The sequence below is a fragment of the Styela clava genome, chromosome 6 (assembly GCF_964204865.1).
Source record: "Styela clava chromosome 6, kaStyClav1.hap1.2, whole genome shotgun sequence".
Lineage (NCBI taxonomy): Eukaryota > Metazoa > Chordata > Ascidiacea > Stolidobranchia > Styelidae > Styela > Styela clava.
In genome coordinates, this window is record NC_135255.1 from 21,746,575 (window position 1) to 21,773,520 (window position 26,946).

Sequence of the window (26,946 nt, forward strand, 5' to 3'; positions counted from 1 at the left end):
TACCAGGTACTGTTAAGTCTAAAACTGTACCGTATAATAATTACCGTACCATACAGTCCTAGGCATACCGGTACCGGCACCAGTATTGCATTAAAGAGTGAAAAGTAAAACTTTTATTGCATTTTTGACAATAGGTAGGATACGGTAAGTCGTATACCGGTACGGTACAAACAAACATTAATCTAACCATCATATTACTGTATTACATAAAGTGTAAAGTCAATACCGGTACAGATACAGGTACCCGGTACCGTATACAGGTATATGTCAGCAAGCCTCTAGAGAAAGGTCACTCTATCGGTAAGACATGTGCAAAGCCAATAACGAGAAGACAACCTGACTGAATACGTGAACAGACTGCCATTTCAGCATAACTGCAATAGCGAAAATAGGTCTTTCACTAAATGCTAAGCGACGACATGTCGGTATTCAATTACCGGTCCTACAGAATGAGCAGAACGAGCAGCCGGCGCGCATTTTATCGCAGACCACAATGCTATGGCCGAATGTCATGGTAAAGCGAGAGTGACGTCAGTGGAAACACCTCGCCCATTAAAATTTCGATGAACGATTATAAAAAATCTCGACCGTGTTTATAGTTATAAAAGTATCAAAAACTATCTAAAAAATATTCTATTTTTAAAACTGCCCACGTTCATACTGAGATATTGCTAGAAAATCCCAAAAAATGCAAATTTCTGCTCTGGTGATCACATTTCCCATAAGAGCTAATGTTAAAAAAAAAATTTTTACGTCACTTTTTTTTTTGCGCGTAGGATGGATTTTAAATGAATAAGGTCTATTAGAGGTGCGGTGGCGAGCGTATTCCTAACGCTTAGCCCGTTAAGCCACACCGCCGCGCGAAAAAAAAACGGTCACAAGCAAGATCGCACCGGCGCAGACATCTAGTCTTAGTACATGGCAAACTGCACACTTGGTCAGACGACAGACCACCTACGTCGACTGCCGACGTCATCAGTCACATAGCTCGCGCACGATCAGATTTCCATCGTAATTATATGGCCGAAAAATCTGGCCGGGAAACAAAGCAAAAGTTCACTTGGTAACGTTAGGTAATAAAATGCACCGGGTTAATTACGTGGTTTTGTATCGTTAAGTTCTTGCCTGCGCACTCCGATGTATGTTGATATTAGTTGTGTGCTGGAGAAAAATGGCAACGGAATTTGGTTGAATGATGTTAATACATGTTTTGAGTAATACGTGGTTTTGTATTTCGTGGTTGTCAGAGTACCGTACTTTGCGGCAGAGTTACATAAAATATATTATACTGTGCTGAAAGACCCCAATGCCGTTTTCGACAATTCGTCGAGATTGCAGAATGTTGCTCAGTAACAGAACTGAAGGTCAACCAGAAACTCTTTGGGCTCTTCTCGGTTTTATTGTGTCTTTTGGAGACGATGTTTTACCCAATCTGCAAATGTCTCTACAAACTTTGTTAAAAATACCAGTTTCATTTGCAAGCTGTAAACGGTCTTTCAGCAAATTAAAACTTATTTTGTCGTATTCGCGTGCATCAATGGGACAGGATCGTCTCAGTGATCTTGCATCTCTATGTGTTGGAAAAGAAAAAAAAAAAAAACAGATTTTGATGACGTTTCAACCAGTTTGCGACAGTGAAATCAAATAAAATAAATTTATTGTAGACTATGTAAATCATCTTTGACAGTAACTGACATTATGAACATGGTATGCTATATTTTGTATAGCTTTGCTTCTTTTTTAAATACAATGTTCCATTGAAATTTGAATACACATATATATACATATATTTTAGAATAAATAATAAAATATATAAATACATATAAATTTGAATTTACATATATAATTTGTTTTTACATTATACAAGTTAATGTAATAAATAAATATGATTAAACGTGGAGGCCGGTCGCAAAATATTCTGGCTACGCCTCTGCTTAATTCGACGTTCAACGCTCATTCCAGGCTGAAGGAAAATTGGCAGCTCACGTCGTTTACTCAAACCTCAGAACGTTCCTAATATACGAATATCTTAGTGTGAATATTTTGTTTCCATATTCTCATTCTATTTTTAGCTTATTTTTTTTCACGTTGTGTTAGACCCCATCCTGGGTGTCGCTGTTCGATAAGTACTGTTTTTTTTGGCCTCTCCCTCCACCCTGAAATGCTATTTTTCTTTTATTCTACTCCGTATATGTACCTTGCGTATTTTCAGCATTGGTGGAAGGATAAATTACTGATTACGTTAGGTACGTTTGGTTCCGCGGAGCTTCCCTTTTCCCGTGAAATTCGTGTTCAATACATGAAATGTCAATCATTACGCTCGTGTCGGGCTTCTCTATCGCTTACTACTTTTTTTTAAATGAGGCCATGTTTTGGCCACGAGAGACCGTGGTCTGCAAAAAAAAATAAACAGAAGTTGCCTCATCAACACGACACATACTGCACTAAACTTTTGCAATGACAATTCAATGAACTCCTAAATAAAATATGAAATTTCGGGTTTGCTTCGAGCAAGGGCCTGCAAATCCAGGTAATTAGTCGGGCTCGGGTCAGGTTTAATTCCCACGGGCGTGGGTCAGGCCTGGCTGGAATTTTTGGGCCGATCTTACCTCTACTCTCGAGTGAAACGGCGATTTTGCCGGGTCTACACGTGTCGTTTGCCGAGATGCAAGAAAACACGAGCCATGGGTGGACAGTAACCCGACAAACAGTAGTACGGATAGTGCAGTACGGCTTTATTATGTACTGCGAAAATATCGACGGAGATCGCTTTGTGCCGCTGTACTACTGTATGTTCAATTTTATTCTTTTAATTTTTGCATGCTTCTTTTTCCGGATGGGAGTTTTACCATGACTACGGCGCTTTAGGGTGCAAAGTGGTTTGAGCGAATATGTCAAAAACGTGAATACTACGGAAGAAGTAATTTTTGTCTTTTGTTGACATAATCGCTAGCGCAGTTATAGTATTTCAACTGAAAATCGGGTGTAATCGCGGAAAATGGGCTTCGGTTACTGGAGCGGATGTAACCGTGGATGCATTTGTTGTAACGCGCTGATAGACGACTAACTCTTTCTTCTACTCAGTCATTGCCGGTAAGAGTTCGGCTGACCGGATGAATACATTCTTTTCCAAGATATCCAACGTTCGTAGAGCAGTACATTAGTAATATATTTTACAAAACTGTGCTAAAAAACAATGCATATATACATAGTTGCACATTCGAGTATATATATAAAAAGGATATAAGCGCTACATAACAATCCAACAATGTATATCAGCATAGCATATGAACCGCACCAATAGTAAGGCAGATCACTGAATGATTTGTGAAATAAATATCATTGATAATAGGTAAGATAATAGGTCAGAAACCAAGTTTCCCATCAAATTGAGAAAAAAGTCTTCTATTGGAGACTTTCTCATTACTATAAGCAACTTTTTCCGTTAAATTCCTCCCATTGCCAATTTGGAAACTGTCTACCCCTCCCTTGTCATAAATATTACTTTAATGAATCATAAGCTAGTTATTCATGCACAAGTCGCACTCTGGCGTTTGTAGAATTTAAGTTGTTCACAATATGCTCATAAATTAGTATTATAATATTAAAACTAAGGAATATTACTAATATCACTGCAAATTCAAATTCCTTCCTAAGAACGACAAAAGCTCACCCTGGGGAAGAAATCCTCCCCGGTAAAAAACGTTCACCTAGTGCACTGGTTCTCAACCCACTGCTGGACCACACAAAGATTTTGAGGTGGGCCAAAGAATGCTAGTTTTATTTATGTCGCAATAGTTAATTTTGATTGTAGCAGCAATCAATGACGATGCTGTTTCTACTACTAAGTGGTAATTTTCGTTCTAATTATTAAAGTGAAAATGTCCATTTTGATTTTCTTGTACTTTTCTCATTGCAATAAAAAGTTAGTGGGCCACAAGAATTTTTTGGCAACAAAAATGGGCCACGAAAGAAAAAAGGTTGAGAACCACTGGCCTAGTGGGTGTTAAAGATTTGGATATATCGGCATTGTAGGTTAAATACCTCTGATTCAACACCCACCTTTTCCAGGGTTGCCAAATCGGATAAATTTCCTTCCAAAAATAGTGAATGCTTCTACAGGGCCTTGTTAAGAGTGAAAATTCTTCATAAAAACCAAATTGAGCTTTCTAATATGAGTCAATGTTATCAGTGGCAAGAGTTAGACTTGAATGATATCAGATAAAACATAAGCAGAGCATGGAACTACATATGATTGGAGCAGCAAGTATGATTAAGAAATGCATAATAGTAAAGAAAATTGCTTATACTAAAATAGAAAGATAGATATAAAATTGGACTATATACTACTGCGAGTGAAATTGGAATAATTATAACAATATGTCACTTATCGTCCATATTTGTCAACTCTAGTCACAACAAGTGGTATATTATTGTGAATTTCTGCCACCCCTGCATATATCAGAATGATGCGAAGATATGGAAAGGTGAGATGAAATGCATATTAGTGTGTGCAATATTGAAGTAATAATTGTTTTGATTAAAACTTTGGATTGGAATTTGACAGGCAATGAAAAATAGAAATTGCTAAAATGTTCATGCCAAAAAGTGTAAAATGGCTAATTATAACAAAATGGAATGAGAAAAGAAAAATCAAAAACACATTATATCAACGCACCTTATTATAATAGTTCAATTGAATATGATTGCTCAATTCTTTTCAAGTTTCATAAAATTAACAAAAAAATATTTCTAAAGCAGATAATTTTTTGGTCAAACTGAACTTAATAGGATCAAAATAAGGAGGATTTTGTTGGCTAATACCCCTTGAACTAAAGAACAAGAAACTTTGAAATATAATGAAAACACATGAAATGTTGGTCAAAATTTGAAAAAAAAATTATTTTAAATTTTTTTTTATTTATATATTACCAGTATTCCCAAACAGACTCAACAACAGTGTTGAGTATTTGGAAATTTTTGTTTACTTTCTCAAGTAAAATCTGATTAAAACTGCAGATCATAAATAGCCGAAAAAGAGAGCAAGAGATATATTTTTTTCCTGCACATGTGATGGGTTGCCAGGAGCCTTATAATACAAATTCAGATGTTACCACCATACTCAGACCCCACAAAACAGCATTGAATAAGAGTAAGCATATAAATATGAAAATAAATATACACTGACAATCGTGACATACTTGATAAATCATAATTATATAGGGACCGCTAGAATATAGTTCACAAAAATGCAGTGGAAAAACTAATGGAGGCTATTATGGTGGGATTATCTGGTTGGTTACAGCTCCCCCTGCCAAGCAAATTCATGATACATCTGAATATAGATCTGATTTCGGTAACGGGCTGATAACAGAGTGCTCAACTAGCCTTCTCGCCAGGATAAATACAAAACTTATATATCGCAATTATCACTGGCCCACATCTCTGTGACATCACAATGGGGCGACATGATAGAAAGAGTATGTAAAGAATCAGTGTCTCCAGCACTGATTACAAAGCAGCAAAAGGCGACAAATGTGTATTTGCAAATTTGAGCACTTAATTCTTGTATTATCTCAAGCTATAAGCCACATAACAAATTTCCTTAGCGGACCCTCCAAAGTGCTTCATGAACCCAAAAGGTCCGCGAACTCCAGTTTGGGAATCAATGAGTTAGTTAAAGTAAAACTTGTGAGAGTTATTCAAAAACTTGACTCAACGGATCATTTTTTTCAATGAATAAAAAAATGCCCTTTTTACTTTTGCAAAGTCTTGAAACATCTTTATCCAGAATGATAACATAATTGAGATGGAACTGAATACCAGTGGTAGAATAAAATATATAAAAACAGGTCAAATATGCGAACAAAGTGTTTTTGACTTCCAAATCAGCATAACAACAATACCTGAGTCTGGAAATCAATCTACGAATAGGTTCAAATATAAGCAAAAGTTTGAGTCTAATACATTTAGCCAAATTAATGTGGATATTAAAATATGAAAAGGCACGTGTTTCCTTCCCCACAAACGAAAGAATAATAATAAAATAAAAAAGAGCACATGTTTGCTCACCTATAAAGGAATGAATACTAGGGGCGTGATAAAAACATTCATTCTCTCTTACAGATTTGTAAACTCTGACCGACCGAATCTTCTCATCCTTACTCAAAAGATTAACAACAAAACAAAATACTAGTATAAGAGAAAATACTGTAAAAAGCAACTGAAACTTGTAATTAGGATGGAATTAGCCAGAAGTAGAAGGATAAACTGATTTAAATGTTTGTTCATACAGTAGATGAAATACAACTAAATATATACATATATGCATAATTATCATGGAGTTGATCAGCAATGAAAGGATGAAACAGATAAAAACGATGAAAAATTGAAAAAAATATAAATTGTTGGTTTTGAAAATTTTGACTAATTAACCTTGATTAACAGTATAGAGTTTGATTTAAAAACGAAAGGTTGAGTCAAATCCGACTGATATTGCAGTTCATCAAACATTATAATATTCAGTAAGTGGCATAATGAAATGCTTGACAATGACAATATAAAATCAATGGAGGGGTTCTAATATTATATTGTCCATGTAGAGTCCAACGTCCATTGTTGATTTTGTATTGTTAGTATTCAATTTCTACACAACTTTTACAAGATAGCTATAGGTAGTTCCGGTAGGTTTAGATGAATTTTCCACCCCGTTCATGCAATTTAGGGTCTGTTCCGGTAATGACAGGACTTATTTTTTACCACTTTAACCCCAAAGTTTGCTGTTTTATCTTGAAAATTACCTCGAGACTGACTGATATTGCAGTTCACCGAACTTTATAATATTTATAAGTGGCTTGATGAAATGCTTGATAATGACACTACACTACGAAATCAATGGATAGGTTTTAATATAGTATTGTCCGTATAGTGTTGAACGTCCATTGTTGATCATCTATTGTTAGTATTCAATTCCTGCTGCCTTTGATTTCGCCTTCAATGCTGCACGAAGTTTACGCCTATGGTCATCATCAGGATATCCATTGCTGAAAAAGATTAGATTGCATGAGAGATAATGGTAGTTGCATATGAGTCTGATTTCAATTAACTGTAAAAAATAAGATGTTTGATAAAAGAACACTGAAAGTCACAAATATTTGACTCCTTAGTACTAAGAAACGCTTAACTTAGCAATACCTGTGTGAGTGAGATTTGAATGTAAGATTTAGATGTGTAAAAAGAATGTCAAGTCAACTTTACTCGTAGGTAAAGATGAATGTCTAAACAGGTAATTTTTTCAAGTATTTGATTTCATTGATACTGTACTGAAATATGAAACATCAAAATCACTGAGCCCAACACCTTATCCATGGTGCAAGGGAAGGCTTCACCAAACATTGATCATTTTTGAAACCGAGTAATGCCCCAAAGTCTTATTGTCTGCTTGAACAGAGCACTGATCAAACCGAAGTTGTAAAACCACCAAATAAAATATATATTCATGATGCGCGATGGCATAATGGTTGAAGCGTTAAATTTAATTGGGTTGGCATTGCAAACTGCACATCTTTGGTTCAAATCCAATGGCCATCACCCTACCCAAAACATTGGGAGGCAATGCCGAACCAAAAAAGAAACTAGTTCTGCCAAATATTAGTAGCTCCTTAAATATTGCTACATATCAGTGGAAGCTTAAACAGGGCTTTGTTCACAGCAAAATGTGTGGATAAGCGCCGTTTATATAAAAACTCAAAGATCTCATTTATAATAGAATTTTAAGAATAAGCAGTGTAAGTGTAACTTTAATTTATATGTTGGATGCCCAATGAAACATTGACAACAGAGAAGCAGAAAATTTAGTCGTTACTGGAACACGGATCAAATAGTTACAAAATTGGGCAACCATAATTCCAATGACAGATGTAACAACAGAAAAACCTAGCAAACAACAGCTGGTCGTTGAACCTGGTTACAGTCACGTTGCAGACAATTCAAGCCTGAATACCATAATGGTTGATTCTGATTGTCACTAAGAAATTACCCTCAGTCACATACACCCTAACATTTTGCAACAGCATGACAAATCAGGGTCAATATTTATCAGAAATAGAAAGAATGCTTCCTGGCCATCCCTCGTCAATCAACTGAAATTTGATAGATGCGATGGTTTCTTATATATAGCCTTGTTCAAAGTTAACGGTGTATAATAGATGTGTATAAACAAATTTAAATGTTGCTTGAAATCAAGAGAGGAAAGTAGAGAACGTTGTACTTGATTTTACCTCGGACAAGATATCTGTGGTTGAGTGGTTACAAATGTCACAAGCTGGATGGATGGTTATGGGATCAAAATCGCAACCCAAAGATGCCTTTTTTTGATTTATAAATAAAAGTTTGAAAAACAGTGGTTTATTTTAAGGTACTCGCGTAGTATGTGAACCAAGATGGCGGACATTGGAACACAGTATGTGTATCAGGTTGGGGTTAGGCCATAATTTCAGGTACAAATACTACAGGAGTCACTTGGCTGGTCCCCGAACTCGTAATCGAACTAAAACAAGGAAAATTGGAATAAAATTATGGCATAACCCTAACCTGGTACATATACTATGTTCAGGTGTACGCCATCTTGTTGTACATACTACGGAGCTGCGCCCATTTTAATTTTTGCAATTCACATTTGAAATCTCAACTTTTGTTGGAACTAAATTTTTAATACATCTGTCATTGATATAACTTAGTTGAGGCCCCAGTCAATCCTCATAACAATTGTACATATTTTAGAATATTTAATCAGAAAACTTACTTATCTGGACCTCCAAGTTTGTTAGTTTTATGAGGAAATTCATCATTCCATATTATCTCTCCTCTGCTGCTTCCAATTATCTGAATCTTGAAGAGCAATCCTGTATTGAATGCTTTCCGGAGCAAGTTCCTGAGGTATTGAGAAGAAGGCAAATATTCAGTGAACTTCTTTGCCTCATATGAAACTCCCTGCAAAAATAAACATCTCTAAGTTATTCAACTTCCATCTCTGATAATTATTTAAAACTGATATAAACACCAGGTCATATGTTGAGCTTTAAACTAAAATCTCTGCAACTCAGGATCGTTTCGAATAAAAATGATGATTCCTTAGAAGCAGACAGTTGCAAAATCATTCTTTTTATAGGATGTTATCAAATACTCACTCTGAACAAGGCGGAAAACAAGCTAAGGCCTAAAGCAGGGGTCGGCAACCTACAACCCGCGGGCCAAATTATCGGCTGGACACTTCACTGAATTATAGTAAAAAACCAGCTGTTTTGATGATTATATTCTTTATGTCACAAATTTATTGTGATACACGTGTAGACTTAAGTATATAATTCACAATTACTCGTTAAATGAGCCTATATTTTATATATAATTGGACAAATGACAACAAAATGCAGAAAAGTTGATCCTAAGTGCAAAGTGTTCAATGGCGCAGAAAATATTCAAATGGAATGTTTTATAGATGCAATGCAATGAGGAAATAAACCTATATTTTATTCGTGACAAGTATCACTGCTTGATTTTTATTGTGTAAGAAGTATCATCCGTTCGGTTTTCAACTTTCTAAAAATATGTGTGGCCCTCCAATGACTTGCATCCCTTAATTTTGGCCCGCAAGTGACAAAAGGTTGCCGACCCCCGGCCTAAAGCAATATCTAAATTGACAATTGGAATCTATTTCGCTAAACATTGCCTATCAAAAAATTTGATTTCCAGTTGAGAAGGGCACACATTGGAACCAAAAATATTTTACATTTTATATTTTTTTTCCGGTGCAAACAAGAAAAAAACCTCAGAAAACATAGAATCAGTGGCACCTTGTTCAGAGTTGCCTTCACATAATTTATTAAAAAAAGTTTTAATTTTTCAAGAAAGAAATCAAACATAATATATCTATTATTGGGAGCAGAGTTAGAATTTGATGACACTAACATATTACTGATACACAGAAAATCCACTGATATGTAAGAGGTTATTTATGAAAAAACTAAACGACCAACATTTTTTCAGGCAGAGCATTGCTTGCCAATTTATATACAACGTTGGTGAGATCGTCGATTTGGGATTTGAAGATTAATGTTAGGAGAAGTAGCCAAACTACGTTGGCATCACAGGTTAAAAATCTCGGATTCAAGCACATTACTCAGTGTATAATGAAATAGGTAGGAGTGTAAGATAAATTAGGTGGCAATGCAACCAGGAAGATTTCAGTTCTACAATAAATAGTAGTGCCTTGCGTATCAGTGGCTGCTCATACACAGTGGCGCAACCAGGCCGTTTTCAACGGGGGGGGGGTCCGACCGGAATTTACACAGTGCAACCACGACGTAAGTCGCAACGCCACTAGGTGTCGCCCCGTTGAAACACCATAAATTGCTCGTGGTTAAAAGGGAAACGCCATCGATTAAATTCCAGCCTTTCGCTTACCTTGCACTCGTTCATTACCGGCGCTTCGCTATGTCTTGCACCTCGTGGGTAGCAAAACGCCGTTCATTACATTCAAGCGAATTGCTAACGAAAAGCTGTTAATTATTTTCAACGTTTCCCTCGATTTGCGCCTCGTGGATAGTGAAACACGGCTTGAATAAATTCCAGTGTTTCCCTCGTGCCGCGCCTTGCTCGTTGGGTGAATTCGTCAAGACTAAAAACAAAATGCACTTCTCGCGAATGGACCTTTTCCCGACCCTAACCCCAGAAAGATTCTAAACTAAACTGAAGCTCACCGGAAGACATAATAACAATTAAAATAATTGATTTACAACTACTTTTTGGAAACACAACTAAAAACTGACTAATTTAATGCAGGGATGTCGAAATCGAATTTAAATTCAAATATCGCAAACTTCAAATACTGTTTTTTCGTATTTATAATAATCTAAAATGGCGCACATATCCTAGCGTCGTCGTCCATGTGTGGTTCGGCAATATATTACAGCTGACATGAAAGAATTTCGATAAACGACGACTTAAAGAACTTCTAAGACTTCGAGAACATTTTTGATTGAAAATATTTTCTTTGTATTTCAACGTAGTCGAGATGGTTTAGGCGTCCTCTGCAAATTGTGTCTTAATTAGTTGTTTTCATCCTCAGTTTCGATAGTGACCGAACATAACAGGAAATTTTTTCATTTCTTGTAATTTAGCGCGTATAAAATAGCTCTTAAATAGTATTTAATATCTATCGCGGATTTCGTCGGCATCCGGCGTTGATGACAACATCGCTCAGTTTAAGTTACAAACAAAAATACATAACAGCCGACATGAAATATTCAAATCAGCGCAGAGTTCAAAAATAAAACACGTTTTATGGTCTTAATATGCACATAGAAAGAAAAGGACAGAGAAATAACGACTAAAAACTAAGAACGGTATGCTATGTTTGTGTACTTTTGTTTACCATCATCATCATAATCAAATTAGTTAAACCCGATTCCCAAATTTCCGTCGGCCAATAATGGAGAATAAAGATGGAAAACGTGTTTTACTTTTTGAGTCGGCGTTGATTTAAATTTTTCATGTTATGTGTTATAATTTTTTGATTATAACCAATACCTCCAACTTAAAATGAACGATATTGTTATCAACGGCGTCGGGATAACGATAAAATCTCCGATAGAAACCAAATAATATTTAGAAGCTATTTTATAGATTGCAAGAAATTGAAAGATTTCCCGTTAAGTTCGATAACTATCGAAACTGAGGATGAAAACAATTAATTAGGGCAGGATTTGCTTTTAAGTTTATTGCCGAGGCGCACAACATATCTTGACTAAATTGAAATATACGATAACAAATGTAAAAAATTTTCAACCAAAAACGTCCTCGACGTCTTATAAGCACTTCAAGTCGGAGTTTATTGAAAACATTTCACGACGACTGTTAGGTATTGCCGTGCCACACATGGCTGCTTTCGATTGCGATAAAAAATGAAATAATTGTGAAATGTTTTTAAATCAGAACGTGAACGGGGGCGGTAGGATGTGTACGCGTTTTCGGTTTTCGGCCTTTCGTATGTAGAAAATCAATCAATCAATCAATCAATTTTATTCGGTCACTCTGATACAAACAAAACAACAACAAAGGGACAAACAAAATACAGAGTACCCGGAGGACGGGCATAACTTAATAAAAAAGTTAAATACGTACAAGTACGTGCCCGTCCCCCAAAAACAGAATAAAACAAAAACACGATGTAACATCGGGCAACAACTTATAAATTCAAATTAAAATGTGAGACGTGTATGTGCTTTTCCTATACAGATATATGGATTAAAACACTCGCTGACGAAAAATGGTGATGTTGTGGGCCTACTTCAATTATATTGCAAAAATAACACAGTGACAATTTTTTTTTTACTAAAAAACAAGCTTGGTAAATGGATTGGATGTTCCATAGCAGTCTATGCACAAATCATGGATTAGGGTGTTGGGTTCTTTTGTCGTTTTCGGTTGGTTCACTTTAAAATCATAGTATCCGTTCCAATGCTTCCAACATTAATATCGAATTTCCACGCACGACCACCATTCAGCCATTCCAACAGGTGCAGTGATCCCATCTTTTCTACGCTCTGTTCCATCATACACGACTAGATTCATAAAAAGATCGAAACCTCGCAATATACCCGTAACAAATCGTCCACCATTCAACTTTATATCCAATCTCGAATTTCCACGCACGACCACCATTCAGCCATTCCAACAGGTGCAGTGATCCCATCTTTTCTACGCTCTGTTCCATCATACACGACTAGATTCATAAAAAGATCGAAACCTCGCAATATACCCGTAACAAATCGTCCACCATTCAACTTTATATCCAATCTTTTATCCATAAACTTCTTTAATTCTAGTGGATGGGCTTTGCTCATGTTGATATTGCGCGATACAGATTACAGATACCAAATCTTAGGTTTATCGAAGCAATATTTTTCCGAAAATAATATTCGTATCCAGATTTTCCACTGCATTATTAAAACATGAAGACGGGCGGCGTTACATTGCGGCAAGATGATGAAGCACGAGAGTATTCGTCACAAGAGAGAGAGAGATAGCATTATGCTATTGTCGCTTTCAATTCGCATCGACAGCGCGCGATTTCTACTTTTTTGAGGTAACATATCTCATTTTCGAATACAAACATATACGCGGGGATAGCGATTATTACGTAACTAACAGCAAAAAGGTATGATTGAAGTCGGGCGGTGTTAAATTACGTGAAGGTGATAAAGCACTGGAAAAAAGTAGTTTTCACCGGATTGTTATGACCGTCGAGCGACGTTGTTTGAACGTAGAACAATAATAAAAAAAAAACGAATTTCAAACGGGGGGACACGACCCCCGTAACCCCCCCGCTGGTTGCGCCACTGCTCATACATAGCCTTGTTTGAAATAAAAGACATGACAAACGTTTCATAGAAAAAATTCATATGGTAAGTTTGTCATTTTAGGCGTTTGGAATCTTATAGTCGGACAAAACTATCAGGCTTAAGAGAAATTATGAAGATTATTGCCAAAATGAAATACCGTACCTAATTTACTATTTCATATAAATTCTTAAATAATATTTTCTTTCAATATTAAATATATTTTAAATTGGGCCATGTCCAACAAGAGTCTGTGAAAATCACTGTACAACTACATATGTGGAAATTTAATTCAGTAATGCAGAATAACTGATATAAACACAGCTTGGATTGATTTTTGCAATTTGCAATGTCAGATTTTAAAGAAAGTCATACGATTTCTCCAATAATCAAATGCTTTAAAAGACAAATTTTGAAATGAAAACCTCAAATCAAGAATTTGCTCTATGTAATATAAACAATTGTGAATATTCATTTATTTTGGACATCAGCACTGGTAGAGGTAAATTCTGCAAGGGGCCATTAAACCAATATAAAAAAAAGCTTTCTAGAAACATCGGAAAAAATTTCTAGAACATCTTAGCACTGAGGTGTTGTGATGGCCTTGTGGTTATAGCATTGGACTTAGCTATGTTGGATCATAATTCGAAGGTTCCAAGTTCAAGTCCCATGCCCACTGCCTTATCCAGGATGTAATAACTTGAGTAGGCAATTCCGAAACGAAAAAATGACATTCCATCCAAAAATAATAGCTTATTATGCATTAGTGGTTGCTTGTGCCCTGTTTAAATTGAACAATATAATAACAAAAGTATAATTAGAATTCAATTGCTATTTGGGGGCAGAATAATTGTATTTGGAAGATTTAATGTTAAACATAGAATCAATGTAAAATAATACAACAGGAATCTTGGTTCCAGTAAATACATAATTTAATATCCAACCAACTGAATTCATTACATGACTCACATTCAGACTTCCAGCAGGGAATGAGGTGATGACAAGAGTGCCCCATCTATATCCTGGCAGTGGTTCTCTCAACCTTCTCACTGACATTCTTCCACCAGGTGGTTGTTGGTTGATGATTCTTAGACCAGATGAAGTAGCTTGACTTGAAGACTGAGATTCTGAAAATTGAAACATTATTTGATTGAAGGGGATTAGTAAGAAATATCACAATACTGGGCTATTATTATACATAAAATAAATTGATAGGGCATATTGTAATCTTTTATAAAAAATAAACAAGGTCTCCTATTGTAATATTATATAATAAATAAACGAACAACTCTTTTGTGATTCTTGAATCCACGAAATACCTTAGCCCCCATGCCAATACTAGGCTCAAATTGGATATTATATTTTTATTCATGCTTTTTAAGCAGTATTTAATTTTTTTATTTGACGCTTATCTACGCCTTCGTACTGAACAAAGTCCTGTACAAGCAGTCACTGATATGTAAGGAACTGATAAGCCACTGATGTGTGAGAAGCTACTATTATTGGGGAGGAACAGCGTTGCCTACCCAACCCATTACACCTTGGGTGTGGTCACAATAACGAAATACAGCTTGCCAAAGTTTAGCGACGGTCACCCGTAATGGCGCCTACGAGTATGTCAACAAACTCAATACGTCAGCGACCTCTCTCTTATCGGGGTCGTTGTGCAGAGCTCAAAATAAACAAGCATCACAAGCGACTACATTGTCGCCAAGGAACGTTCACGATATCCCATTCTGACCGATTTCTGTCCAGAAATAGAGCGTTATACGATACAGCTCTAACCAAGGCTTTAGACAAGCAGAAAACACATGCTATTTTACGCTATGGTTGAAGTTGGGTACCACACACATAAAGACTTGTTATTTTTTGTCCAGCTCCAGCAATAGCTCATGTATTGTGCTACGATCTATTAATAGGGGGTATACGATACCGCTCTAAGCAAGGCTTTAGACAAACAGAAAGAACATTTAATTCACGCAATGATTGAGGTTGGGTACCGCAGACATAAAGACTTGTTATTTAATATCCAGAGACTGATCATGTATTGTGCCACATTTTATTAATAGGACGTGGAACGCTTTCACTCTATGCACGGCTTTAGACAAGCAGAAACCGACATAATAATTTGCCTTAGCGCAATGGATGTAGTTTCTTACCTCAATAACTTATACTTATCTTAGCGTAACAATTATTGCATATAATATTCCTGACCCTCACCTGACTTCATGTTCCAAAAATTACGTCAATGCGACTTCACAATAATGAAATAGAGCTTGCCTAATAATAGCGACCATAATGCAATCGTGATAAATACGTCTGTGTGTCCGCTATGGATGTAGTTTCTTACCTCAATAACTTCTAGTTAACTTAGCGTAACAATTTTTGCATATAATATTCATGACCTTCACCTGACTTCGTCATCCAAAAATTACGTCACGGCAACGTCACAATAACGAAATAGAGCTTGCTCAATAATAGCGACGATTACTATTAATGGCACCTATGGATGTAGTTTCTTACCTCATTAACTTATACTTATCTTAGCGTAACAATTATTGCATATAATATTCCTGACCCTCACCTGACTTCATGTTCCAAAAATTACGTCAATGCGACTTCACAATAATGAAATAGAGCTTGCCTAATAATAGCGACCATAATGCAATCGTGATAAATACGTCTGTGTGTCCGCTATGGATGTAGTTTCTTACCTCAATAACTTCTAGTTAACTTAGCGTAACAATTTTTGCATATATCATTCCTGACCCTCACCTGACTTTGTCATCCAAAAATTACGTCACTGCAACGTCACAATAACGAAATAGAGCTTGCTCAATAATAGCGACGATTACTAGTAATGCCACCTATGGATGTAGTTTCGTACCTCAATACCTTATACTTATCTTAGCGTAACAATTATTGCATATAATATTCCTGACCCTCACCTGACTTCATGTTCCAAAAATTACGTCAATGCGACTTCACAATAATGAAATAGAGCTTGCCTAATAATAGCGACCATAATGCAATCGTGATAAATACGTCTGTGTGTCCGCTATGGATGTAGTTTCTTACCTCAATAACTTCTAGTTAACTTAGCGTAACAATTTTTGCATATAATATTCATGACCTTCACCTGACTTCGTCATCCAAAAATTACGTCACGGCAACGTCACAATAACGAAATAGAGCTTGCTCAATAATAGCGACGATTACTATTAATGCCACCTATGGATGTAGTTTCTTACCTCATTAACTTATACTTATCTTAGCGTAACAATTATTGCATATAATATTCCTGACCCTCACCTGACTTCATGTTCCAAAAATTACGTCAATGCGACTTCACAATAATGAAATAGAGCTTGCCTAATAATAGCGACCATAATGCAATCGTGATAAATACGTCTGTGTGTCCGCTATGGATGTAGTTTCTTACCTCAATAACTTCTAGTTAACTTAGCGTAACAATTTTTGCATATAATATTCATGACCTTCACCTGACTTCGTCATCCAAAAATTACGTCACGGCAACGTCACAATAACGAAATAGAGCTTGCTCAATAATAGCGACGATTACTAGTAATGCCACCTATGGATGTAGTTTCGTACCTCAATACCTTATACTTATCTTAGAGTAACAATTATTGCATATATCATTCTTGACCCTGCCCTGACTTCGTCATCCAAAAATTACGTCAATGCGACTTCACAATAACGAAATAGAACTTGCCTGATAATAGCGACAATAAAGAACTCGTAATAATTACGCCTGTGTGTACGCCATGGGTGTAGTTTCGTACCTCAATAACTTTTATTAGGCTTAGCGTAACTATTTTTGCATATATCATTCCTGACCCTCACCTGACTTCGTCATCCAAAAAGTACGTCACAGAAACGTCACAATCACGAAATACGGCTTGCACAATAATAGCGACGATATTCGTAATGACACCTATGGATGTAGTTTCGTACCTCAATTATCTATAGTTAACTTAGCGTAACAATTTTTGCATATAATATTCCTGACCCTCACCTGACTTCGTCATCAAAAAATTACGCCAATGCGACGTCACAGTAACAAAATAGAGCTGATGACCCGTAATGGCGTCTGCGACTACGTTAACAAACTCAGTGAGGGCAGCGGCCTCCCTACCACACACACATAAGGAGGGACTTGTTATTTTATGTCCAGCCATAGATCATGTATTGGGCTACAATATATTAATATGGCGTTACACGATATCACTCTAAGCAGGGCTTTAGACAAGCAGAAACGGACATATTAATTTACGTTCACATTATATGGGTGTATTTTGTATTGTGCCACCATTTATCAGTGAGGTTTATATTTTAATTTGTTTTTTGTAAACTATACATTTTGGATAAGATAAGATAAGATAAATAAATCTGAGTGGAATTTTTTTCTGTCAGAAGATGATGACGCCGCCTTAATTCGAGCTGATAAAATAAATATAATATTAAATACTAGGCAAATTGTTGTAGGCAGCCCACTCATCCGACCATATCTCTGAGCCAGGCGCAATAACTTGGGTTATAATTCCCTCCAGTGTTGCGCGATCCCGACGTGGTACCAAGCGAAGGAAGCATTCTCTAGAACAAAAATCTTTTTTCATTAAAATATCGAGACTTATTGCATTAATATATTGAATTAAAAGGCATTGAAACCTGGTCTCCAAATCTATTCCTCCAAATACCCATTGTTCGCGAATTGGCCTCGCTTGAGCATTTCCACCTCTTTTTCTCCTGCAACCATACTTTCGTCGATGGCCACAATATGGCCAGGGCCACCGACGACCACTGGATGTCTGATCAGATCAGATGAGCATATCTGCGGTAGGTTAGAAGCGTTTCATTCCTTTTTTAAAATTCAACATTCAATTCAAACAATTAAGAAATGCATACCCCACGCATAAAATTGCACCAATCAACGCAAGATCTATTGGATATCCTGCATTCGTGCATTATATCTTCCTGGTCCGTGTTTTTTGACCAGTAATAGAGAAATGTGACAAGTTGCCACAGTTCTAGGTGACTTCCTTCAAAAAACGACTTCTTTCGAATTGAAATAGCCTTGCGACAACTCTGATAAAATAAACACGTGTATGATAGACATGGCTACTCAACTGACGGAACGCGGTCGAAGCATTAGCTAATCCAGGGGTGGCCAACCTTTCACATACCATGCGCCACGTTTTAACATAATGTTTCAGATGCGCCGTAAATCTCTTGTATTCCCACGCCTAATGTCCACTTCTTGTTAAAATTATATAAATTTATAATACACACACATATATACACACGTATATGTAGTTTCTATAATTTACAACTTCACATGAATAGAAATTAAGCAAGGAAGTATAATAAATAAAACTAATCAATTTTATTTAAGTACCGCCTTTATGAGACTTTTGCTGCTGTTTTACTTTCACCAGTTTTTTTTATTCTTGGAGTTAAGTTTGTTACTGAGAGGAGCAGTACATTCTTCAAATTTAAATCTGTAAGTCTTGACCTCGCTTTGCTTTTAATTAGTTTCATGGCAAAAAATGTTTGTTCACATCTATACCGTATGTCGTTCCGAAACGACATATAAAACCCTGGGCAAGCCTTCCTGAAAGTAGGAGAAAAACGCATTCTGTCTTATGAGCATTACGCAATAAAGCTGTTTTTAACAACGAAGAGAAAAAGGTACGATTAAGAAGTAAAGTTAGGCGTAATATTGTGACAACAGGCCTTTAGTATCAATATCTACTCTACTCTACCCTCGATTCTAATTGGCCTTTGCTAATCAGCTGTTTGGCCTAGCGTCGCGTGATTTTACTCCAGGCTTCTTCGAGATTAGTACTTGCGTCACAGCAAGCGATTTTACGCTTCGCTTTTGTTGACAACGGTCATTTGAAGTTTGGATGAAAAAGGTGGTATTTAGGGGTCATTTTCAGCATGTTGTGGGTTGGTTTATAATAAATTGTTTAGGCTTGGTCAATTCAACTGGTTGTTCAATGTTTATTGGGAGATATTTGGGAAGTCTGGGCAATGGAAAATCCATGTTTCAAGCTGATAAATGACGATTTTCTATTTTTTCAGAAGTTCTGAACTAAATTTTTGCTAAAAGTCTAGAATGAATGTCATAAAGTCCGTCCAAAAGCTAACGTCGATAATCGCCTGTTGTTTCTAATTCCAACAAGCCGTAAGTGGGCGACGTGGAGTGAGAAGAATAGATTTTAGGTACAACCAAAAATCACCATCTAAATCGCAAAAAAACGGCTTGGCGTGGAGAAGCCAAGTGCAATTAACAATTTTGACATGAAAAGGGTTAAAGATGCAATGCGCCACCTCTAATCAGGCAATGCGCCACGTTTGGCGCATGCGCCATAGGTTGGCCACCCCTGAGCTAATCAGATGATTAGCTAAAAGATGTCAATGGTGGCGTAAAAACTAAAGGTTTTGCGGTCGCTTGGATACATTTTTCACAGCTTTTTAGGCATAGTGGTACGCATTAGACTAATGTTGTCGCTTTGCATGCTATTAGTCAGTTATCAGTTGCATTTTCAAAGTTTAAAAATATATCAAACACTTCAGTTTTGCAAAATGCTGCTGGAAGACTTTTAAATATATATGTATTTAAGGGTGCTATGGGGGCGAATATTTCACATCTTTTCAGAAAAGTCGGCACTCAGCGAAACATCCGTAGCCTTGTCATACTGACCCTGAAGCGCGTGTTGAGTTTTGCTCTTGTATTTTGTCAAAAGATGCATTTGAAATTTTGTTTGCATGGGTAAATATATATATTGTTGGAAGGAGCGTGCCGCGGTAATTCCTAATTTTTTTTGTATTAGTTGGTGAAATAGTTGAAATAGCACTGTGATAGAAGATGTCAAAGAAAGATCCGATAGCAAGAAGTTTAGCTTACCTGTTCGGGACAGCGCCAAACAACGCCGTCATTTCTAGAGGCCATCCTCTTTTCTTCCATAAGAATACCACATTCGTGGCATTCCATGGTTTGAGCCAGAAGGCCATGGACCCTGCAAAATTCAATCGTGCGATCCACGCTCTCAAAAACCCCGTTCGCATATAATTGATGAAGATTAATTCCAACTAGATTCATCTTGGACAACACACAAGAAGAAAGAAACCACAAGTCCGCGAAGCGGCACTCGAAGAATTTAGTCATTGTGACATCACGAAGCTGTAACATTTTTAGCCCTCCACAGGCGTATTTATCACGATTGCATTATGGTCGCTATTATTAGGCAAGCTCTATTTCGTTATTGTGAAGTCGCATTGACGTAATTTTTGGAACATGAAGTCAGGTGAGGGTCAGGAATATTATATGCAATAATTGTTACGCTAAGATAAGTATAAGTTAATGAGGTAAGAAACTACATCCATAGGTGGCATTAATAGTAATCGTCGCTATTATTGAGCAAGCTCTATTTCGTTATTGTGACGTTGCCGTGACGTAATTTTTGGATGACGAAGTCAGGTGAAGGTCATGAATATTATATGCAAAAATTGTTACGCTAAGTTAACTAGAAGTTATTGAGGTAAGAAACTACATCCATAGCGGACACACAGACGTATTTATCACGATTGCATTATGGTCGCTATTATTAGGCAAGCTCTATTTCATTATTGTGAAGTCGCATTGACGTAATTTTTGGAACATGAAGTCAGGTGAGGGTCAGGAATATTATATGCAATAATTGTTACGCTAAGATAAGTATAAGGTATTGAGGTACGAAACTACATCCATAGGTGGCATTACTAGTAATCGTCGCTATTATTGAGCAAGCTCTATTTCGTTATTGTGACGTTGCAGTGACGTAATTTTTGGATGACAAAGTCAGGTGAGGGTCAGGAATGATATATGCAAAAATTGTTACGCTAAGTTAACTAGAAGTTATTGAGGTAAGAAACTACATCCATAGCGGACACACAGACGTATTTATCACGATTGCATTATGGTCGCTATTATTAGGCAAGCTCTATTTCGTTATTGTGAATTCGCATTGACGTAATTTTTAGATGACGAAGTCAGGGCAAGGTCAGGAATGATATATGCAAAAATTGTTACGCTAAGATAAGTATAAGGTATTGAGGTAAGAAACTACATCCATAGGTGGCATTAATAGTAATCGTCGCTATTATTGAGCAAGCTCTATTTCGTTATTGTGACGTTGCCGTGACGTAATTTTTGGATGACAAAGTCAGGTGAGGGTCAGGAATGATATATGCAAAAATTGTTACGCTAAGTTAACTAGAAGTTATTGAGGTAAGAAACTACATCCATAGCGGACACACAGACGTATTTATCACGATTGCATTATGGTCGCTATTATTAGGCAAGCTCTATTTCATTATTGTGAAGTCGCATTGACGTAATTTTTGGAACATGAAGTCAGGTGAGGGTCAGGAATATTATATGCAATAATTGTTACGCTAAGATAAGTATAAGTTAATGAGGTAAGAAACTACATCCATAGGTGCCATTAATAGTAATCGTCGCTATTATTGAGCAAGCTCTATTTCGTTATTGTGACGTTGCCGTGACGTAATTTTTGGATGACGAAGTCAGGTGAAGGTCATGAATATTATATGCAAAAATTGTTACGCTAAGTTAACTAGAAGTTATTGAGGTAAGAAACTACATCCATAGCGGACACACAGACGTATTTATCACGATTGCATTATGGTCGCTATTATTAGGCAAGCTCTATTTCATTATTGTGAAGTCGCATTGACGTAATTTTTGGAACATGAAGTCAGGTGAGGGTCAGGAATATTATATGCAATAATTGTTACGCTAAGATAAGTATAAGTTATTGAGGTAAGAAACTACATCCATTGCGCTAAGGCAAATTATTATGTCGGTTTCTGCTTGTCTAAAGCCGTGCATAGAGTGAAAGCGTTCCACGTCCTATTAATAAAATGTGGCACAATACATGATCAGTCTCTGGATATTAAATAACAAGTCTTTATGTCTGCGGTACCCAACCTCAATCATTGCGTGAATTAAATGTTCTTTCTGTTTGTCTAAAGCCTTGCTTAGAGCGGTATCGTATACCCCCTATTAATAGATCGTAGCACAATACATGAGCTATTGCTGGAGCTGGACAAAAAATAACAAGTCTTTATGTGTGTGGTACCCAACTTCAACCATAGCGTAAAATAGCATGTGTTTTCTGCTTGTCTAAAGCCTTGGTTAGAGCTGTATCGTATAACGCTCTATTTCTGGACAGAAATCGGTCAGAATGGGATATCGTGAACGTTCCTTGGCGACAATGTAGTCGCTTGTGATGCTTGTTTATTTTGAGCTCTGCACAACGACCCCGATAAGAGAGAGGTCGCTGACGTATTGAGTTTGTTGACATACTCGTAGGCGCCATTACGGGTGACCGTCGCTAAACTTTGGCAAGCTGTATTTCGTTATTGTGACGTAGCAGTGACGTAATTTTTGGATGACGTCATCAGGTGGGGGTCGGGAATCATATATCCAAAAATTGTTACGCCACGCCCACTAGAAGTTATTCAGGTAAGAAAGTACATGAGACCCCAAAATCCTAACATTTGCAACAGTGTAACTTTAACCTTTCACCTCTACTGTTCGTGTAAGTTGCCAAGCCGAGAGGCTTTAAACTGACAAATAAAAACGCTGATTTCAACTAATACTCATCTAATAAGCATGGTTGGAAAGTTGTTTTAATAAAAATAAGTAAAAAAAATGAGTAAAGAAATGATGCACCCTGATATCACGTAACAATTCGAATAAAACGTCATTGCTTGTCTGTTTTGAATTACATCTGGCAACCCTGCTTTTAACCAAAAATTGTGCATATTTATGACGTCATAAATGAAAGAACTGTTTTGGGATTAATCATTATGATATAATAATTTCACCCCGAAGTATTTGCTAATCTATGCGAGCATGCCAGCATTGACCTGCTTCGAGGCAAAGATCAAGCATTTTCTGTGTGGGAGACAGTTCAGTATAAAGTATTGGATATGGATGTGGTGTTGCGGTCGTTCTGTGGAATATTCAAATGGCAAAGGATCGCGGTCTCGAATTACTATGCATTGAACTATTAATTTTCTACAGGCACACTAAAAGTCAGGAACGCTGGGGCACATAAGCACAGGTCAGTGTAAGATAGAATTCCTCGCTATTTATTGCGGGGTTGTTGAACCGGATAAGACTTACAACCGGGAGTGCCACGGGTGATGAAAGACATTACGAACCCCCACGACGAAATATATTATATTTACACCGTAAACAAACTGCCAGATTGGTTGGGACAATATAAGTATAAAAAAGACAGAAAATTGTCCTCAGATAATTTTGCTCCATGACACTTTATAGCAGGTTTATTGTAGAGTTAAGAGGACATATGTGTGAATATATATTATACTACATTGTGATCTAATACAATACTGATCAGTGATCACCATAATACAGTGTTTTCCGACCTATTTTTCTGAATTACCCATTTTCGATTTAATAAGAGCTTTTATTCCCCACATACTAAAGCATCAAAAAGAATTTGGTGAAACTTTATTCAATTGCGGTCGGTTGGAAACCCCTGCCGTAATAGAAACGGGCTCAGTTTAGAAAATAAATAAAGATCACGGGAATAGGAGGTATATGCTTTTATAAGGCTTTTCTTCCCAATGAACCTCACTAAAATCCGCCTGCCAATCTCCGAGTTCAAGTAAGATAAAACTCTAGTTGTGATAAGCCCAAGTGGATTCCATCGCACTCCGAAAACCTAAAGAGTTCATTGCAATTAAAAAAAATTACCAGCGTGTAGAGAAAAAATTTCAACAACATAATATAACTAGCGCTTGAAATCTGCCTGTTAGATCAATACGCAATAATGATGGAATCTTCAAATGACAAAAGGTCGCGGTATATCGGATTATGATGCATTGGACTGTTTGTTTTCAACAAGGCTGCTAAATGCCGGATACGCTGATACACATAGCCGCAAGTCAGTGTAGGATCGAACTTTTGATATTGAATATTATTCGTAGAGATGCGCTTTCATCCGGATAAGATTTTTCTAATTAAGTTAGAAATAGTAAACACGATACGAAAACAGAATCAAAGGGAGAAGCGCACAACATGGGCAAACTTTCATCAATTAATTGGCATAAATAATTATTACCATAGTATCCGAATTCTTTAAATACGCGGCGTGAAACGGCGTTTAGCCTGACAAACGTTCCTGCTTTTGAGGTATACTTTGTCATGATGTTTGCTTCACATAAAAGGATAGGATATGATTTACATATTGGACGGAAGCCAATAATACGGCTTAATCGAACCACGACCTCTCGCCCGGTTATCAGTTCATGTCGGATATGGGATTCATTAGTCAGTTATCGGACACGTAGTGGACATAACGATCGTTTCAATATTATGTTGTTTGACACAGAATAACACACCTAGTGAAAATATCAAAAAATCGCTTTTCTCTTCGAATACTGGACCAATTGCTTTGAAATTTTCAGTGGTTGAAGATAAAATTGTTCCCCAGAAGGCTATTACTTTTATTCATTTTAAATATTTCTGTTAGCTCTGTGAGATTCATTTTGTTTGCTATGACGTCATTAAACGTTTTGCGGACATCGTACGCCATTTTGTGTCCTACTGCGAATATATTTGTAGACTGTGATCTGACGGTACGGTAAACCGTACTGTGAACAGACGTGTCCATATATTTGGGCGTAGCTCTCTTGTTTGTTTTAGGAAGCATGGACTTGATGGTGGAGGATGTCGTAACCGATCAACCGGTTACTTGAACCACCCTATAGCGGCGAGTAATCCAGCAATCCTTTCGCACATAACTAACCCCGTGTAGGACGCGAACCCACGCATACACGATGCGCCACACCCCCGAGGTAAGATATGTCATGAATGAGACTCATGTTGGAGTCCGGACCAAACCACTGACTTTCGCGACTTGCCGTATTTTCAAAAAGCAGAATGTTTGGTTTGATGGTCAACGCTCATTCCAGGCTAAAGGAAAATTGGCAGCTCACGTCGTTTACTCACACCTTCGAACGTTTCTAATATGCAAATATTTTAGTGTGGATATTTTGTTTTTATATTCATATTCAATTTATCTTATTTTTTTTTCATGTTGTTCTAGACCCCAACTAAACTCTTGCAATGCGAATTCAATGAACTCCTGAATAAAATATGAAATATCGGGTTTGCTTCGGGATCGGGCCTGCAAATTCAGGTAATTAGTAGGGCTCGGGTCAGGCCGGCTAAAATTTTGGGGCCGATCTTACCTCTACTCTCGAGTGAAACAGCGATTTTTCTCGAGTGTCGTTTGCAGAGATGTAAGAAAACACGAGCCATGGGTGGACAGTATACCAACAGACGCCCTGATATTGCCCCGTGCTTGGCTATTTGATAGTGAGGTACGGCTTTATTATGTACTGCCCAAATATCGACGGAGATCGCTTTGTGCCGCTGTACTACTGTATGTTCAATTTTATTCTTTTATTTTTTGCATTCTTTTTCCGGATGGGAACTTTACCATGACTACGGCGCTTTAGGGTGCAAAGTAGTTTGAGCGAATATGTCAAAAACCTGAATACTTCAGAGGAATTGATTTTTGTCTTTTGTTGTCATAATCGCTAACGCAGTTATAGTATTTCAACTGAAAATCGGGTGTAATCGCGGAAATAAGCTTCGGTTACTGGAGCGGGTGTAACCGTGGATGCATTTGTTGTAACGCGCTGATAGACGACAAACGCTTTCCTCTTCTTGATTGTCGATCAAGAGTTCGTCTGACCGGATGAATACATTCTTTTCAAGATATCCAACGTTCGTAGAGCAGTACATTAGTAATATATTTTACAAAACTGTGTTAGAACAATGCATATATACATAGTTGCACATTCGAGTATATATATAAAAAGGTAATAAGCGCTACATAACAATCCAATAATGTATATCAGCATAGCATATGAATAGCACCAATAGTAAGTCAGATCACTAAATGATTTGTGAAATAAATATCATTGATAATAGGTAATTATAAACATTAACTCTACAGAGGCAAAGTTGACAGAAACCAAGTTTCCCATCAAATTGAGAAAAAAATCAAGTTTTCTATTGGAGAATTTCTCATTACAATAAGCAACTTTTTTCGTTAAATTCCTCCCATTGCCAATTTGGAAACTGTCTACCCCTCCCTCGTCATAAATATTACTTTAATGAAACATAAGCTAGTTATTTATGCACAAGTCGCACTCTGGCGTTTGTACAATTTAAGTGGTTTACAATATATGCTCATAAATTAGTATTATAGTATTAAAACTAAAGAAAATTAGTGATACCACAGCAAATTCAAGTTCCTCCCCAACAACGACAAAAACCCACCCTGGGGAAGAAATCCTCCCCGATAAAAAAACGTTCACCTAGTACACTGGTTCTCAACCCACTGCTGGGCCACAGAAAGATTTAAAGGTGGGCCACAGAATGCTAGTTTTATTTATGTCACAATAGTTAATT

At 36.9% G+C, this 26,946-nt stretch overlaps 1 protein-coding gene across 4 annotated transcripts in view; it reads right to left on the reverse strand.

Annotated features, from left to right (window-relative positions):
- Positions 1-3,161: 3,161 nt before the first annotated feature.
- LOC120331540 (uncharacterized) overlaps positions 3,162-26,946 on the reverse strand; it is a 43,722-nt gene continuing 19,937 nt past the window's right edge. For all 4 annotated transcript variants that reach the window (XM_078113427.1, XM_078113424.1, XM_078113425.1 and 1 more), the window contains 3 exons: positions 14,367-14,524; positions 8,804-8,991; positions 3,162-7,043 (listed from right to left, as the gene is read on the reverse strand). In XM_078113427.1, the coding sequence (XP_077969553.1) occupies positions 6,959-7,043; positions 8,804-8,991; positions 14,367-14,524 (431 nt within the window). In that variant the 3' untranslated portion in view covers positions 3,162-6,958. The remainder of the gene's footprint in view (positions 7,044-8,803; positions 8,992-14,366; positions 14,525-26,946) is intronic.